Genomic DNA, 19,545 nt, shown 5'->3' on the forward strand with positions numbered 1-19,545 from the left:
TCGTATTTGCTATATATTTTTATTTGCTACTTTTTTTTCCTTACGAAATTGGAGTTACCCTTTCAGGACTTAGCAGATATTGAAGACGCATGCATGTACATGAGATCCCTGCACATACAAGGCTGGGTAGACAGAATGTGCTGGCTTCAGCTTGCCAATACAGGTGTATTTTAGAGAAGGCGCTGTTCTCAGCTATGCCGCTAGGTGTCCCCCCTGAGTCATTGCAGTGCTTTCTCCAGTCTGCCTGCTGTCCTGCCTTGCATCCCCTCCACCTCCTCTCTTCTCCTCTCCTCTCCACTGTCCACACCTCCAGCATCTGTATGGCCGGAGTGTCGGTGCACATAGCCGGCTTGTTCAGCCAGGAGCAGTGCAGAGCATTATCTCCACCATCATCTGTCAGTGACAGGAGGAGGCAGCACTGTGCAAGTCTTCTAAGTGAGAGGTGAGTAGTGTCCTGCACGTGTGTCTGCATGCACCACACTGACAGCACAATACATCACAATACATCACAATACAGCACCATACAGCAGTGTGCACCCAGACTGCCTACTGATCACATCATTACTGGACTGGGGAAGGCAGGCACAGCACTCATCACTTCATCTCCAAGCACTCATACAAGTCTCCTTCCACTTTGAAACATTGTTTTTCAACAAAGGTGTGTTTATTTATTCCATTTCCTCCCAGTCTTATGTATGGCTCAGCATCTGCAGGCTGTGCATACGTGGAGCCCGACTATTGTGTTTTTATGTTTGCAGAACTGAGCAGACTATTTGTCTTCATTGTCTCCCTGGGTCCAGTGCTCCTTGTTCTAGGAGATCCACTCTCATATGTACAGTAGGGTATTGGACAGGGATAGGTTCTGCTCAAGTTCCTATTACATGCATTCATTAAGGGAATGTTACGTTGACCTATTTAGATGGTGATCTTATTATTACAGGTATACATTTACTTTTACATGCAGGATTTTTGGCTTTGCAATGATCCTGGATCCAGTACTCGGCTCTCTGTTCTAGTAGGTTTGCTGTCCTTTTAGGTTATTGGACTGGGACTTATTCTGCTGAAGTTCCTGATACATGTATTAGTTGAGTGAATTAAATGAATGTTAAGTTGACCTATTTAGTTGGTAAATTTATTATTACAGGTATACATTTACTATTACATGCAGGATACAGTAAAACCTTGGATTGGCAGCACTTAAATCCCTTCCTCAGGAAATGTGTAGAACCTGAAGAAGGCATCTAAGGGGTCCCAAAAAACGTGCATCTTTAATATTTTGAAGAAGCCAATACAATGTATCACTTAAAGTACAGTAAAACCTTGGATTGCGAGCATAATTTGTTCCGGAAACATGCTTGTAATCCAAAGCACTTGTATATCAAAGCAAATTTCCCCAGAAGAAATAATGGAAACTCAGATGATTTGTTCCACAACTTTTTATTCATAGGTCTTTTAGACCTATGTGGACAGCTTTACCCCAGATACCTGCATACTTAGATGTGCCTGTTTTAACCATCAGCCAATGTGAGTTGCTAAATGTTGTACCTTCATTAAATGTAACCATATTGCTGCACCTAGAGGCACCTCTCTTCTCTTTTATACTCAGTTGTGACATGACGCTACTTGTATATCAAGACATCGCTTGTTTATCAAGTCAAATTTTATTAAAAAATGTTGCTTGTCTTACAAAACGCTCTCAAACAAAGGTGTTACTGTATTTGGCTTTACAATGATCCTGGATCCAGTAATCGGCTGTCTGTTCTAGGAAGTTTGCTGTCATTTTAGGGTATAGGACATATTCATCTGTTACAGATTGCTATTTGTTATTGGGTTTGTAGTTAAAGCAACAGTTATTTAAAACATGTAATATATTGCACCTTACCAATTTGTGAATGTTGTGGGTGCATTAGTTTTAGTTTTTATTTTTTGCCTTCTTTCCTCTCCTTATAAGAAATTTAGATAAAAAGGATGAGTAATCAAAACAAGCTACTAGTATGGTCAGGTGGCCCGGACCAATCCCGTGGGTGTATCACTACACCCAGCTGTAGTATTGGGAGGGGGAATTTGGGGGGCGGCAGGGGGTAAGAACTGTTTTAGAAGGGGGGGAGGGGGGGTGCTAGGAGTAGTGCTTCAGGGGGATTTATGTTGGGAGGGGGGATAGGGGAAGAAGATTTGTGCTAGGTGGGGGGATTTAGGGGTTTGTGTTCAATTAGTTGATATGGTAGAGGGGGAGGGGATTTGTGCTGGGAAGAGAAAACATTTTTGGGGAGAGGATTTGTGCTAGTAGGGGTGATTGGGGAAGTATTTGTGCTAGGTGGGGGGGGGGGGGATTGGGGTAATATTTGTGGAAGGAGGAAGATTTGTAGTGGGCGGGGAGAGGATGAGAATTCAGAGGGGAAATTGGAGAAACATTTGTGCTAGGTGTCGTGGGGTTTTTTTGGGATGTTTTGGATTTTCTGCTCCCACTGGTCACATCACAGTCTGAAGGATAGTAATTTGGCTCTTTGCTTAGAAAGTTTGGAGACCCCTGCTCTATAAAAAAAAAAAAGGCTGATAAATGTTGCTAAAATTGCTTAGAAATTGTTAGCTAGAGTTCAGCTTTCATTTGTTTGCCAAGTTCATCTAAATCTGCTAGTCCATCTAACACTACCCTATCCCCTGATTGATAATGCTGCTGCCAAAAGGTGTCTCCACTGCTCCTCCATCCAGACTGGAGACATGCTAAAGCCGGCTATATACTGATATGTTGCTGAACCAGCTGAATTTAGGTTAGTCTGTGGGCTCAACAGAAGTTGGTTATTTAACCCACCTCTGTTAAAAGGGCATGTTGGAAAATTTTAATCGATCAGAAGCTGCAGCCAGTGGTCCGTGTATTCTTTTCTTTCTGACAGTGTTGAGTGCTGCTGTAAGAATGCAGTGTTTTGGCAGGGAGATTCTTTCATCTTCCCCTGTTCATGTGGATAGAGAAATCAAGTTTTTTTTGTTTTGTTTTTTGTTTTGTTTTTTTAAATGCAACCAACTATGTATGGCCAGTTTAAGAATGAAAGTGTGCTACTTGAAGGATTACCGGGTCAAAAAAGGAAGAAATAGCCTAAAGAAACTAATACAGCCAACAAATCTAAAGATTGGTAAGCTGCAATATGTTACAGTTTTTTTTTTTTTTGGGGGGGGGGGGGGTTAATACTGCTTCACGTGACATAAATGAATGATAAGATTATAAATTTAGTTGGTGAATGATTACCTATACAGTACATTTACTATTTAATAAAAAGCACTTGTTTGCGTTCACATTGGTCCTCGATCCAGTACTCTGCTTTCTGTTCTAGGAAATTTACTGTCATTTTAGGTTTTTGGACATGGAAATATTCATCTGAAGGTACAGTTTGATGTTTATTCATCTGTTGCACACATTTTAGGATTTACACCAGCCTTTAACAACATTTTTACCCAAAAGGAATCCTTGAAATACATTTCAGAATCCAGGGAACCCCAGCCTAAAAGCAATCCGTCAGTAGGAAAAACACCCCTTACATTGGCTCAGTATGCCCCCTTACAGACAGATAAAAAGATCACTGGTGTAATGCTGCTGGCTCTTCCAAGGGGTTTTGGCTCCGGAACTACGCAGGTACCATCAAATATGAGGTCAATAAACCACATCTCAAGGTACCACTAAACTCTGGATGACCCTTAGGGTTTCTTTGGAACCTCGGTTGAGAATGGCTTTATTAGAGCATGCTAGCATTTATTTAGGTGATACCCATGCACCTGTTGGGATTGTATCTGCCATCATAGTTCTTTATTTTAGTGGTTGAAAAGAATTATAGAAGCATAAAAGGGTGACAACAGAAAAAAGCCCAAGTGGTCCATTGAGTCTGCCCCAATTTTTTTTTTAATATTTGTTTTTTAAATATTTTTTTTAAGTACAGATATTTGTTTGTCCTATGCATGATTGAATCCACTTACTGTTGACTGACTGAATACCTCTACTGGAAGTCTATTCCAAGCATCAACTACTCTGATAAAAAAATACATTCTATGATTGGTTTTAAACTTTTCCAAGATAATACCTGGCGTTGTGAAGGCATTTAATGCAGACAAAGAGGATTTATATCCTTTTTGGCTACTGAGAAATTTATTTCAATTAACATTTTTGTGCCCAGAGTTCAGTTTAAAATAGACAGACCACGTTCAGCAGTGTCCAGGATGCATTGGATAACTTGGTTGTAGGGGCCCAATCACACTAATGTGTTTTGGTAACGTACATTTATCAGCAATTCACAGAACAACTAAGTACAGTGTGCTGTGGTACACTTTATTTTGAATGGAAGCCCAATGCAACTAGGCAGTGCACTATAAAATATACAGTAGATGTAAAACATCCATGTGTATCTTTTGAAATATGCATTGTAGTGCCTCATTTTGAATGAGCTGCCTTAGCATAATACACATTACACTGCCAAATTCTAGACCATTCTGACTGATATGTCAATTTGACTACGAGAGCTGAAAACTAAGAACATTCATGGCTGCCCATTACTAGTTCTCTGCTGCATTGTTAAAGTAGAACTATAGGCAACATTTTTGTTTTAATTTTGGATAGAGTATTAATATTATTGAGGATTTTAACCCCTGTATTTTTTTTTTTTTTTTTTGCCATTTGTGTCAGGAAATCCCTGGTTGTCACTAAAACTAGTGATCTCATTGCAAGATTTCCCCTCTATTTCTGTGACCACTCTACAGTTGGAATTTTCTCTCACTCTCAGTGATAATGGTCACCAGGAGAAATAGAGAGCGTGACTCTCCCTAACAGGGATAGAGATCACAATAAAAACCTGACAGGTGTTCAAATCCTTCTCCACACCATCCAAAACTAGGAAAAAAAATTCCTTTAGTTATACATTTAAAAATGTATAAAGCCTCATACACACGATCGGCCTTGGTACAAACTTTCCTGTGGATTTTTGTACAAAGGGCGTTGGCCGTAAGCTAATTAAGCATACACACGGCAGGACTTTTTCGGCAACAAACACGAATGTAGTGACGTTTCAACGTACTGACGACACTTCAAAAAGAGGACGTTCAATTCTCCGGCGCCACCCTTTGGTCAACTTCTGTATTGTTGTCTGATCTTTTGCATTGGTTCTGAGCATGCGTGTTTGTAGTTTGTACAAAAGTCCGATGGTTTTGTGTACACACGATTGGACTTTGCTCCATCGGACTTTTGTTACCGGAAAGTTTGTCCGTTCGCACAGCCAACAAAAGTCCGATGAAAACCGAAAAAGTTTGTCCGATGGAGCGTACACACGGTCGGATGTTGCCTTAAAACAGCTAATTTGCATGTTTGTTGTCAAAAAGTCCTATCGTGTGTACGGGCCTTAACACCGAAAGTAGTAAGAAGTTTTTATTGATAGTACAGATAGTTATAACCTGAAATAGGCCCAATTAACCACCTTTTTTTTTTTCCCCCCTTGGTTTTTTTTTTTTACCTTTGGTATTGGACATATTATTTATTTCCATTCGTTTCACTATGCTTGTAGCATTCTTTGAAAAAATGAAATCTTTTGTAAAGATTTGCAGCGTGCATTGTTGCAGAATTATAATTTTACTGTTATGATAAATGGAACAAATTGCAGGATAACATATACACTTTGTAGATGATAGTATATGGATTCGGCAAGGATTTTTCAAGCGTAGGGCACACTGAGACAGTTCCACATGACTACAGTATTTTTGAGGGATAAAGTGATCAGATTAAATAAGCTTGCTTACTTCCCCTGAGGTAACCCACCATTGCTTAATGCAGAAGCTCTGCAGGCACTGTAAAATGGGAAAGACCAATGGGAAAGAGTAAATGAATATTTATTAATTGGCTGGAACACTTATCCAGATAAAAAAAAACAACCCAGGAAATGTATGGAAACATTCTATAGGTCAAATGTCCTTCAGAAGTTGTGAAATCATTATTTTAGCTGAAGTTGTTGCACAACAGCCGCAACTTGAAATTAGTCATGTATTGGCGGTGTCTGTTCTGTATGCTGTTGAGGTAATGTTTTTTCAACATTTTACAGGGACGGTGGTGTTGTATGTTTGAATCTGATAGAATTAAACCCTTTGTGAAACATTCACTGCATTGTTTATAGGCTACGTTTTAGATTGCTGTAGTACACAATTTGAATCCATAGATAACGTTTTCTATATCCCTCACCACTGATTTTTTGCTCAGAAAAACTAGACTACATATACAGCACAGTCATGGCAACGCAAAGTTTTAGAAACATTGCTATACAGCTATATACAGTACCACACTAAAGGGTCTATGTATGACAATTATGTCGGGATCCACTCAGATGCCTGACCAACAGCGGGCTCAGCCTCTCAGCACATTGCCGAGAGCCTGAGCCAGCCACTACCATCCCCAGCACAATCCGGCGTTGCAGTGAGTGCTGGAGGGGCAGAGCAGAGAGCCAGTGACTGACAGTCTCTGCTTAGAGCATACCCCAGAACTGAGTGAGTCTTTGCTCGGTTCTTTGTGTGGACTCGGCAGGGGCAGCTGCAGCATCAGATTGATGCTGCAGCCATGTAGGTGAGTATGAATATTTCTTTTTCTTTTTTTGGATTCCACACTTTTTTAAATACATACACCCCTGTTATTTACCAGCCCTCAGAATCAATGTATAAAACATTTAAAATATAGACCCCGAGGGTTGATGCATAACAGTATTTAGAAATAGTGTAACGGCTAAAACAATTTCCATATACAGGATGTGTGTTTAGCTCTTTAGCATTAAATGCAACCTATTCACCAGTTTTAAGCCCATCCTTATTCTTTACATAGGGACCACATGATGTTAACATTCATTAGGTACCAAACTGTGGAAAAGTCCAGTCCAGTATCTAGATATATCTACAGACATATAATTGTTATCTCCTGATTGGTCAGTATCAGCTGAACCACAACTGATATATGTGCCAAGGAACTGAAAGTAAGAACCTTAGCTGATTATTATTATTATACAGGATACTGATACACATTTATGCCATTATTGTCAGTCCAGCTCAGTCAGTACACATTTATTTCTGTTTGTACATTTTTTTTTTCAGTATTGTGATCCTAACTTTATCTTTTTGTAGTTTGTTATATCAGCTAGTTCCAAAATAGAAGGCGCTCTATTATTGGAACCATTTCCAGAGTAAAAATGAGGAATACTCACACCTGTTGGAAAGCGTTATCTTGTGTGCCAGACATATCTACAGGTCAGGGTTGCACAAAGCTTACAAGCTGGAATGCTCTGAAGTTTAGACTTTAGTTCAGTTGATGGTATATTTGTTAAATGAGAGAATGATTTTAGTTTGGTAAAATATTTTTTATATACCTATTTTATATCCAATATGCATATGCAGCATTCAGAATAATATATGATCCATTTATTACTGCCCTTCAGGGTATATCATGAAAGGCAAGTTTAGCACATTTAACCTGCAACTTGAATAGCAAATTGCATGAAATATTCCAGTGTGCCTGTTCACTAACAATCCAATCCCCAGCTGTGCCATAAAATCTTCACAGATCTTAAAGGTAATGTATATTGTTGTGTGCATACTATATTTAATTTTAGATTGGTAGGCTGAAAAATATGAAATGTTGCGTTTTTAATAAAAAAAAAATAAAAAAAATATAAGCTTGTTGTGTAGAGAGTTGGTTCGCTAAAGCTTTGCTGTACACAGACTGCTGAATGATTCATTCCCCACACCAGGAAGGTTCAGGGAGGATGGGAAGGTTCCTACAGACATACAAACAATTGGATCAGTGGACCTTCTCTTTTTGTTTGTAGCTACTTGTGTCAACCTGTGCTGGGAGAACTACTGGGGCTGAACTTGCAGATCTCTTCTGCAAAGGCTAGTTGCCTGGCTGACATTCAGTTTAAGACGCTGGCCTGGTACATGTATGGAGAGCAGGAGTGTTGACTTCATTTCTAGCATGCTTGCACTAGGTTAGTGCTCAAGGGTATTAAAAGCAGTATGTATATATCCAGCACTGGGAAGAGCTCTCCAAAATTCTCATGCTTCCACATAAAAAAAAGGCATTCTGCTACCCATCTCTTAGCTATAATACAGTGCTCAGGGCCTGAGTTTGGGCATGCCAATTTTTACAGAATTACATTTGTTACGTCTCGACCAACGTAAGTATGTATGTGCCATACCTGTGCGATTCCTGTTATAGCTAAAAATCACTGTAGTAGGCAATGCTACACTATCTTCACTAGCTTCCTGGTCTTGTGCTGAGCACCTTCCCTGCTACAATGTGAACATAAGAGGTCGCTTGCTTGACACGGACACCATTCAAAGAACACTTTGCGTTTTCTCAATGAATGCAAAGTGTTCTATGATTGAATGAAGTGGAGAGGTGGGGCTGTGAAGTCACACTTTTCACCTTGTCTAATCAGAGATTGATCTCTACTAGCTTTTGGGATACAAACGCTAGTAGAGATCACTGTAGTAGTGGTGCCTACTACAGTAATTTCCAGCTACCTTGGGGATCCCACAGGTATGGCACATGCATAATTCAGCTAGCCATATATTGATCGAAATTTGATCGGTTCAGCAGGGACTGGCCGAATGTCTATCCATCTATGGCCATTATCGTTTGAGAGGAGTTGATCTAGTGATTGACTTCTCCCGAACAGGACAGTTGGTAAATTTTTATTCGATCAATGTAAGCAGACCATTGGCTGCAGTTCTGATCGGTGTATTTTGACAGCGGAGAAGTTCCACTGTCAGAATACGATAGGGAGGATTCTCTATCCACCTCAAATGTATGAATGGGGGAATCTGTTCTATTTTTTTTTTTCATTTTTAATCAGCCCACTGGCTGATTTAAAAAAAGATCAATGTATAGCCAGTCTTACACTGGTCCAAGCCGGACCAATGTAACTACTGTATGTTAAGCTTGCCGTATCTAAACTTCAGCTTTAAAGCAAGTATTTGCATAGGCGCTGTGGGATCACTCCAGACAATGCAACATGAACCGATAATATAACAAAAAGTCTGTTAAAGCTACTAGTTTTGCTATGTTACTTTTGTCTGCAGGTTCACTTTACACTCCACAGAATTTGTGCATGCTCCATAACATCCAAAAACTGACCACACAATACTAGAGAAAGAAAGGGGGAGGCATGCATCCAGGAAAAGTTTGCTGGGAAAACTTGTCTAATTGTTCAACTGAAAAAAAAGCATTTTATATAGATACGGTAGAAACTGATATCATGGCTTTGTGAATTGGGCCGTAAGCACTGGACAGTGTTAAACACTGGTATGGTGCTACAAGCTTTATCTATGCATTTTACAATGTGTCCAATAGCATACTGGATCATTTATCTCATTATCTGGTAAGAATGCTGGCAGATTACATTTTTTTTTTAAGAATGTCATACATGCAGTAGTGAAGTGCTGTACTTTATGTTTTACTATTAGTCCTATGGAGTGTCTAAAAACAAAATCTACATTGAGATAAACCCTTGTTAAATGCTGACTTGGTGCTGCATGGTCATCAGAATTTGCCATCATTCTTGTTAAATCTTTATGTCACTCAGGTGCAGACCAGGTTTTCATGACTGACTGCTGGAGCATCTTCCTGTGCCGGGAACTCGGAAGTAGCATCTGTTTAGCTAAACAGAGATCCTCCAGTGATGAAGAGGCAGAAGAGAACTATCACCAGGTGGTGGTGTCTGACGTCATCCAACTTGTCCCCGATGATCAGCCAGAGATACAAACAGGTACAGAAAGGACTTGGCTCTTATTAATTGGCAGCTTTTCACTTCATATTTGTGCCGCAGTTTATCAGGAAGCAACCAGAATGCACCTTTGCTCAGATGAAAGATCATTGCTGATTGGATGCTATGGGTTACTCTGCTTTGCATTACGAAACAAGCTTCATTGTAGTAAAGGCTTAACAGTGGTGGTATACATGTTTTTAATAGGAAATCCTATGACCTCTGACATTGTTTAAAGCTGACCAGAGTTTCTTTTAAACGTAGATGCCCAGAACAAGTCTCGTAGCGTTGGTCAGTTAACTTGACAATAACACTTAAAAAAAAAAATTGGGATGAATGTGAAAAGCAATTGCCGAGCCCTGAGAAATTGCAACCATATTTTACTGAATACAGGAATTTCCTGTGATCATCAGCTCCATTTAGTGGCCATAATGCAGTATTTTTCTGAACAGTCTCAATCAGAAAAAAAAACACACTATGGCCACTAGATGGAGATGATGGTCATTGGAATTCCCTGTATGGCTTCATACATACAGGGCGTTTTTTCCTCCTATTTTTATTTATTTTTTTTTTTTTTACAGCTTAAAAAATGCTTTTCCATGTTATTCTATGTGTCCATGCACACAAAGGCTTTTAGAAGCATTTAGTTTCCTAGGCGTTTTCAAGCTGTAAAAAAAAAAAAAAAACCCTGGGCCAGCGTGCTAAAAAAAAAAGGAGCTGCAAAGCCAGTACCAATGCCAGGAAAAAGCTTTAAAAATACGCTTTTTGAAGCATTTTGCATTGGCTTTTATGAGCATTTAGCAGCATTTTTTTTAGAACACTGATCTCTTCTATTTTCCACTCCCAAATCACATAACTACAGCTTAAAACTGTGTACAGCGTTAACATGAATTTAGCTGCGCTGGGCGTTTTTACAGCTGTAATGCTGGTCTTCTTAACGCAACGTTTTTTTTTTTTTTTTTACAGCTTGATAACGTCTATGCCACTAAAAGCTCCTAAAAGCCTATGTGTCTATAGACACATAGAATAACAAGGAGAGGCATTTTTAAGCTGTAAAAAAAACCCCAAAAAAAGCCTGACGCTCCTAAAAGCAGCTGTAAAAACGCACTGTGTGCATGAGGCCTTAAGATAAAGATGGTCAGAATTCATCAGGGCTAGGTGAAAACACATTCCTAACTATTTTTTTAATAAATGGATCTCTTTGACAAATTTTTCTGACTGACAGCAAATCTGAGCCTAGGAAGACTCCTAGATCTCTGCTGCAGTGTTAATGATCTCACAGCAAGAGCCATTCTATGTTTGCATAGCTCCTATAACTGTCCCCGATTTCCAGGGACTGTCCCCGATTTCCAGGGACTGTCCCCGATTTCCAGGGACTGTCCCTGATTTGGAGCAATGTCCCTCTGTCCCTCTTTCCTCCTCATTTGTTCCTCAGTTTGGTCTGATCTATATAGTCATATATAAAATGCACTACTTATCCATCAAAAAGTGTTTCCCAGTGCTAAACTTTTCATCCAATTTCTAAATTGCTGCATTTTTACATTTCACAAGCCAGAATAAAGGAATAGTAGTGGTAAAAAAAACACTTGTGGGTTTACCTAATCATTTTTTTGCTGTATAATTCTCCTATAAGGGGGTGTGGCATGTGTCCTATGCGTCCTATGTGTCCTATGCCTACATACTTTTCCGTGTCTCTCATTCCCATCTCAAAAAGTGGGGAGGAACGCATTTGGACTTATAAAGTTATATTGTGTTACAAAGGGGTTAAAATGCATAAGGGCTTAATTTACTAAAGCTTATGCATGTACAGCAAAACAAAGATAATGACCAGATAACAGATATATGTCCTCACAATATGAATGAATTTACTAAGAAGTTTGTTTTGCTCCTGTGTCTGTAAAACAAGTACCCGGGGCAATGGTCACTAACCCATCGGCAACCACTTGGTTCTCTAAAATAGTGATTTCAAAAAAGTGTCCTTCCAAGGGCTTTAATATGATGAAACAAAATAGCTTAAAAATAGCTCTTGTTTTTATATTAAAAAAGCAACATTATTGATGGGTGGCCAGTTTACACTGAGGTGGATCTTTGTGATTGATTGGTTATGGGGAGTATTTAAAATTTATATAAGCCCAACATTTCATATTCCTGATATATGCCTGCTGTACCATGTACTTGTATGAAAAAGTATCCTCTTCTCTTTGTATTTATTCATTTGTGTGAAACCCTCAGCGTTCCTGCTAGTTCCCTTGCTTTCCAAATTAAAACTGGCCACACTAGGCATGAGAGCACATTATGGTCAGTTCTCTAGCTATGCTGGGAATTCAGTATGCTCGCCTACAGTGATCAGACTTATTCTGACACGCCCCTCCTGCACAACCATTCACTGGGAAGCTCAGTGTAGTGCTGTTTCTCCACCTTCACCTCTCACTGATCACTTCTAAAAAAAAAAGGGCTAAAAAGGTATTCATACTGTTTTTTATATCTATACACAAATGTATTACCTTTCATTTCTATTTTAAACTGAATAGGTTGTTTTACAAGGTGAGGATTTACATACGCTTTAAGCCCTCATGGACACTGCAGCTCAAAGAAGCTGCTTCTTTGAGCTTTTTTTTTTCCTCTGCCTGTTAACTGCCCGCCATGTTAGTCTATGTGTCCTTGCACACGATAGGTGTTTTTAGTAGTTTAGTGGCAGGGGAGTTTACAGGCAGAAAAAAAAAAAAAAAACAATCACTTGTAAGTTTTGGAGAGGAGGATTTGAGCATAAAAACGCACAGAAGCCCCTTATCACGCGTTAATGCACAGTACCGTTAGGCGCGTTCCCACGTTAATGAATTCTAATGGGCAACATTCTGGACAGATGCAGGAATGCCCGCTAACACCCATACAAAACGCAGTTTTTTTAACACATTTTTTCTGCTGCTAAACTCCTGTAGGAGAAAAAAAATCATCAAGAGCATACAGTGTGCATGAGGCCTAATAGTGTAGGCATGGATTTTGTCGGTACTCTTTAGGCTCCAGAAAGAGGGTGGCTATGTTCCTACATACAGTGCGACCATGGAGAATGAATACTTTTATATGGGCTTTAACAACACGTACGTGAATCAATTTTTTTTTTTTTAACCATAGTTTAGTGTCACTTTAAACTCCAAACATTACCATTGTGATAAAAGATGTTTTTATGCTAGGGTGAAGAAACACCGGAAATGACCATATAAAGGTGTAAATGATCCCATCATTGAATAAAAGTATATCCGTTTTATGAGAGTTTAACAAAAGCTTGCAGCCGTGTGTTTTGTGAGTTTAGACCTCATTCTGTAATGCTTACCCACCCTGTGAATCTCTAGACAGAGTGACATGCCTTAGGATAAGAATGTGATACAATGGAGTAACGCCTTGCATTCAGCATAGAATCATTCATTTGGCATATGTTGCTGCACTGTTACATAATATAGAAAAAATAACACTCAAATCAAGCGTTTAGTTATAGGAAAAGTATACTGCTTTTTCTATATCTTTAACAGATACTGTACGTACCGTGTTTCTCTGAAAATAAGCCCGGGTCTTATATTAATTCTGGCAACAAAAGACACAGTAGGGCTTATTTTCAGGGTAGATCTTACCATGTCATGTGCTGTCTTTCCCCCCCCATCTCTTTCCCTGCCTGTCAGGAATCCCCAGTGTGAACTGAGTTAAAATGCTTGTAAAATCCTATCATTTATTATATTACAGTAGTATATAATGTACAATGTGTGTGTTTCTGTAATATAATTGTGCCAAATACCTTCGGTATAGCACCGCTCTGCGCTTCTGCCAGAGGTGCCCCGAATCCCTGGAAAATGTGATACAAATATTAACCTAGCTTCATAGTTCAGATCATGTTTCCACCCCTAGGGCCGGAAAAAAGGGGTGAAAGGGAGGGGCGGCTGCCCTGGGTGCAATGGTTTACTGTAGAAATGGGGGCATCTTCCTTCTGTTACAAGGCTGACAGGAGTAATGATAGCGGCAGTGATTTGGACAAATGATTGCTGGGCATAGGATCCCCTAAGCTTGCACTTCATGAATGGGGGGGGGGGGGTGCAGCTTGGCATCTTTGCCCTGGGCTCTAGATGACCTTGTCCCAGCACTGGCCACCCCCACCTCCCTCGTAATCCACACTACTGGCCAGTTAATTTTGTCTATCAAAGGGATGGCCCAACAGGCTGGCATAGGACATGGAAGTGGGTGGAGTCAGGCTCCCCACAAAGAAATCTGTGTCAATATTTGTACCAAAGTACCTTAGAATTCCAGGTACCAATATTGAGTTGACCCACCCTTTGCAGCTATAACAGCTTCAACTCTTCTGGGAAGGTTGTCCACAAGGTTTAGGAGTGTGTCTATGAGATTGTTTGACCATTCTTCCAGAAGTGCATTTGTGAGGTCAGGCACTGATGTTGGATGAGAAGACCTGGCTCGCAGTCTGTTCTAATTCATTCCAAAAGTGTTCAATCAGGTTGAGGTCAGGACTCTGTGCAGGCCAGTCAAGTTCCCCGACCCAAACTCGCTCATCCTTGTCTTTATGGACCTTTCTGTCACCTCCTGCTTTAAGTACTATTAAACCTCAGCAATTTTTTATTTTAACACATTGTGCACAATAAAATAAAGATTCTCTGGTAAACTATTTGTTAAAATTCTTACCCCAGCACTTACAGTTTAAAACTTTCAATTCTGCTGGCCCTTGCTCTCTTGGTGCTGCTTCCCTGTTCTTCTGGTCTTCATGAAAAAGTATTAACAGTGGATAGTAACATTTTCAGTCAGTCTGTAGGCTTGGAGATGGGAGAGGTAAGGATAGAGGAGTCCCTTGCCATCCTAGACAACAGGGCTATGCATTTTGTAGCTAGAAACGCTGGAGGAGAAAAAAATCAATTATTTTCTATGGCGATGGTTCACATCTCCACTTGAAGCGGACCTTCAGTCATTTTTTCAACTTTCCATCTATTAAATCTTCTGCCCTTGTTGTTTTAACTTTGGATAGTAAAACATTTTTTTTTCTGCCAGTAAATAACTTATACAGCCCACTTCCTGTTTCTTGTCTGGTAAAAAGCCTAGGCTTATGACATCATGCACAGCTCTCTCTCTCACTCTCGTGAGAGTTTGCCAGGAAGAGAGGGGGGATAAGTCATAAGAGAGTCAATGAGAGCTGCAGAGTTGGAGGTGTGCCTCTGTGTGTGTCTTTGTAAATCCAGGAAGTGAACAGGTGGCAGCTTCAGCTGCCCACAGTTAAAATGGATGCGGCCAGACTCAGTGGAGGGAGATTTCTGCAGCATATTTGGCAAGTACAGAATCACAGTATATATAAAATAATATGCAAAGTGGTTGGAGGGAAGATTCAGGATGGCAAAGATGTTTTTATTACAAATTATGTGAGGAGACTGCAGTTCCTCTTTAACCACTTGACGACCGCCTCACGCCGATGTACGTCGGCAAAGTGGCACGGACAGGCAAAATCACGTACAGGGTACGTGATTTGCCTTCCGCGGGTGGGGGGTCCGATCGGACCCCCCCCCCGGTGCCCGAGGCGGTCGTCTTTTGTCCAGCGGCGATCGGTGATGAGGGGGAGACCATCCGTTCGTGGCCCCCCCCTCGCGATCGCCGCCGGCCAATGAAAACACTCCTTTGCTGCTGTATGCTAAACAGCAGCAAAGGAAGTGATGTCATCTCCCCTCGGGTCGGTATTTTCCGTTCCGGCCCGAGGAGAGAAGACATCTATGTGAGTGCACCAACACACACACACACAGTAGAACATGCCAGGCACACAAAACACCCCGATCCCCCCCCCGATCGCCCCCCGATCCCCCCCCAATCACCCCCACCCCCCCCTGTCACAAACTGACACCAGCAGTTTTTTTTTTTTTTTTTCTGATTACTGCATAGTGTCAGTTTGTGACAGTTACAGTGTTGGGACAGTGAGTATTACCCCCCTTTAGGTCTAGGGTACCCCCCTAACCCCCCCCTAATAAAGTTTTAACCCCTTGATCACCCCCTGTCACCAGTGTCACTAAGCGATCATTTTTCTGATCGCTGTATTAGTGTCGCTGGTGACGCTAGTTAGTGAGGTAAATATTTAGGTTCGCCGTCAGCGTTTTATAGCGTCAGGGACCCCCATATACTACCTAATAAATGTTTTAACCCCTTGATTGCCCCCTAGTTAACCCTTTCACCACTGATCACCGTATAAACGTTACGGTTGACGCTGGTTAGTTCGTTTATTTTTTATAGTGTCAGGGCACCCGCCGTTTATTACCGAATAAAGGTTTAGCCCCCTGATCGCTCGGCGGTGATATGCGTCGCCCCAGGCAGCGTCAGATTAGCGCCAGTACCGCTAACACCCACGCATGCAGCATACGCCTCCCTTAGTGGTATAGTATCTGATCGGATCAATATCTGATCCGATCAGATCTATACTAGCGTCCCCAGCAGTTTAGGGTTCCCAAAAACGCAGTGTTAGCGGGATCAGCCCAGATACCTGCTAGCACCTGCGTTTTGTGCCTCCGCCCAGCCCACCCAAGTGCAGTATCGATCGATCACTGTCACTTACAAAACACTAAACGCATAACTGCAGCGTTCGCAGAGTCAGGCCTGATCCCTGCGATCGCTAACAGTTTTTTTGGTAGCATTTTGGTGAACTGGCAAGCACCAGCCCCAGGCGTCAGGTTAGCGCCAGTACCGCTAACACCCACGCACGCAGCATACGCCTCCCTTAGTGGTATAGTATCTGAACGGATCAATATCTGATCCGATCAGATCTATACTAGCGTCCCCAGCAGTTTAGGGTTCCCAAAAACGCAGTGTTAGCGGAATCAGCCCAGATACCTGCTAGCACCTGCGTTTTGCCCCTCCGCCCGGCCCAGCCCAGCCCACCCAAGTGCAGTATCGATCGATCACTGACACTTACAAAACACTAAACGCATAACTGCAGCGTTCGCAGAGTCAGGCCTGATCCCTGCGATCGCTAACAGTTTTTTTTGTAGCGTTTTGGTGAACTGGCAAGCACCAGCCCCAGGCAGCGTCAGATTAGCGCCAGTACCGCTAACACCCACGCACGCACCGTACACCTCCCTTAGTGGTATAGTATCTGATCGCATCAATATCTGATCCGATCAGATCTATACTAGCGTCACCAGCAGTTTAGGGTTCCCAAAAACGCAGTGTTAGCGGGATCAGCCCAGATACCTGCTAGCACCTGCGTTTTGCCCCTCCGCCCGGCCCGGCCCAGCCCACCCAAGTGCAGTATCGATCGATCACTGACACTTACAAAACACTAAACGCATAACTGCAGCGTTCGCAGAGTCAGGCCTGATCCCTGCGATCGCTAACGTTTTTTGGTAGCGTTTTGGTGAACTGGCAAGCGCCAGCGGCCTAGTACACCCCGGTCGTAGTCAAACCAGCACTGCAGTAACACGTGGTGACGTGGCGAGTCCCATAAGTGCAGTTCAAGCTGGTGAGGTGGCAAGCACAAGTAGTGTCCCGCTGCCACCAAAAAGACAAACACAGGCCCATCGTGCCCATAGTGCCCTTCCTGCTGCATTCGCCAATCCTAATTGGGAACCCACCACTTCTGCAGCGCCCGTACTTCCCCCATTCACATCCCCTACCAAATGCAGTCGGCTGCATGAGAGGCATTTTCTTTATGTCCTCCCGAGTACCCCTACCCAACGAACCCCCCAAAAAAGATGTCGTGTCTGCAGCAAGCGCGGATATAGGCGTGACACCCGCTATTATTGTCCCTCCTGTCCTGACAATCCTGGTCTTTGCATTGGTGAATGTTTTGAACGCTACCATTCACTAGTTGAGTATTAGCGTAGGGTACAGCATTGCACAGACTAGGCACACTTTCACAGGGTCTCCCAAGATGCCATCGCATTTTGAGAGACCCGAACCTGGAACCGGTTACAGTTATAAAAGTTAGTTACAAAAAAAAAGTGTAAAAAAAAAAAAAATATGAAATAAAAAAAAATAGTTGTTGTTTTATTGTTCTCTCTCTCTCTATTCTCTCTCTCTATTGTTCTGCTCTTTTTTACTGTATTCTATTCTGCAATGTTTTATTGTTATTGTTATTGTTATTATGTTTTATCATGTTTGTTTTTCAGGTGTGTAATTATTTACACTTTACTGTGCTTTATTGTTAACCATTGTTAACCATTTTTTTGTCTTCAGGTACGCCATTCACGACTTTGAGTGGTTATACCAGAATGATGCCTGCAGGTTTAGGTATCATCTTGGTATCATTCTTTTCAGCCAGCGGTCGGCTTTCATGTAAAAGCAATCCTAGCGGCTAATTAGCCTCTAGACTGCTTTTACAAGCCGTGGGAGGGAATGCCCCCCCCCCCCCACCGTCTTCCGTGTTTTTCTCTGGCTCTCCTGTCTCAACAGGGAACCTGAGAATGCAGCCGGTGATTCAGCCAGCTGACCATAGAGCTGATCAGAGACCAGAGTGGCTCCAAACATCTCTATGGCCTAAGAAACCGGAAGCTACGAGTATTTCATGACTTAGATTTCGCCGGATGTAAATAGCGCCATTGGGAAATTGGGGAAGCATTTTATCACACCGATCTTGGTGTGGTCAGATGCTTTGAGGGCAGAGGAGAGATCTAGGGTCTAATAGACCACAATTTTTTCAAAAAAGAGTACCTGTCACTACCTATTGCTATCATAGGGGATATTTACATTCCCCGAGATAACAATAAAAATGATTAAAAAAAAAAATATGAAAGGAACAGTTTAAAAGTAAGATTAAAAAAGCAAAAAAATAATAAAGAAAAAAAAAAAAAAAAAAAAAACACCCCTGTCGCCCCCTGCTCTCGCGCTAAGGCGAACGCAAGCGGCGGTCTGTCGTCAAACATAAACAGCAATTGCACCATGCATGTGAGGTATCACCGCGAAGGCCAGATCGAGTGCAGTAATTTTTCCAGTAGACCTCCTCTGTAAATCTAAAGTGGTAACCTGTAAAGGCTTTTGAAGGCTTTTAAACATGTATTTATTTTGTTGCCACTGCACGTTTGTGCGCAATTTTAAAGCATGTCATGTTTGGTATCCATGTACTCGGCCTAAGATCATCTTTTTTATTTCATCAAACATTTGGGCAATATAGCGTGTTTTAGTGCATTAAAATTAAAAAAAGTGTGTTTTTTCCCCAAAAAATGCGTTTGAAAAATCGCTGCGCAATTACTGTGTGAAAAAAAAAAATGAAACACCCACCATTTTAATCTGTAGGGCATTTGCTTTAAAAAAATATATAATGTTTGGGGGTTCAAAGTAATTTTTTTGCAAAAAAAAAAAACTTTTTCATGTAAACAATAAGTGTCAGAAAGGGCTTTGTCTTCAAGTGGTTAGAAGAGTGGGTGATGTGTGACATAAGCTTCTAAATGTTGTGCATAAAATGCCAGGACAGTTCAAAACCCCCCCAAATGACCCCATTTTGGAAAGTAGACACCCCAAGCTATTTGCTGAGAGGCATGTCGAGTCCATGGAATATTTTATATTGCGACACAAGTTGCGGGAAAGAGACAAATTTTTTTTTTTTTTTTTTTGCACAAAGTTGTCACTAAATGATATATTGCTCAAACATGCCATGGAAATATGTGAAATTACACCCCAAAATACATTCTGCTGCTTCTCCTGAGTACGGGGATACCACATGTGTGAGACTTTTTGGGAGCCTAGCCGCGTACGGGACCCCGAAAACCAAGCACCGCCTTCAGGCTTTCTAAGGGCGTGAATTTTTGATTTCACT

The 19,545-nt window shown here is 41.4% G+C and overlaps 1 protein-coding gene across 3 annotated transcripts in view; it reads left to right on the top strand.

Annotated features, from left to right (window-relative positions):
• The first annotated feature begins 300 nt into the window (after positions 1-300).
• Positions 301-19,545, top strand: part of MCF2L (MCF.2 cell line derived transforming sequence like) — a 376,112-nt gene continuing 356,867 nt past the window's right edge. For 2 of the 3 annotated variants that reach the window (XM_073614527.1, XM_073614528.1), the window contains exon 1: positions 9,591-9,773. In XM_073614527.1, coding sequence (XP_073470628.1) covers positions 9,608-9,773 — 166 coding nt within the window. In that variant the 5' untranslated portion in view covers positions 9,591-9,607. Of the gene's footprint in view, positions 443-9,590; positions 9,774-19,545 lie in introns of those variants that run through there. The other variant, XM_073614529.1, reaches the window with a different exon arrangement.

Source organism: Aquarana catesbeiana, linkage group LG02 (genome assembly GCF_042186555.1).
Source record: "Aquarana catesbeiana isolate 2022-GZ linkage group LG02, ASM4218655v1, whole genome shotgun sequence".
NCBI classification, from domain to species: Eukaryota; Metazoa; Chordata; class Amphibia; order Anura; family Ranidae; genus Aquarana; species Aquarana catesbeiana.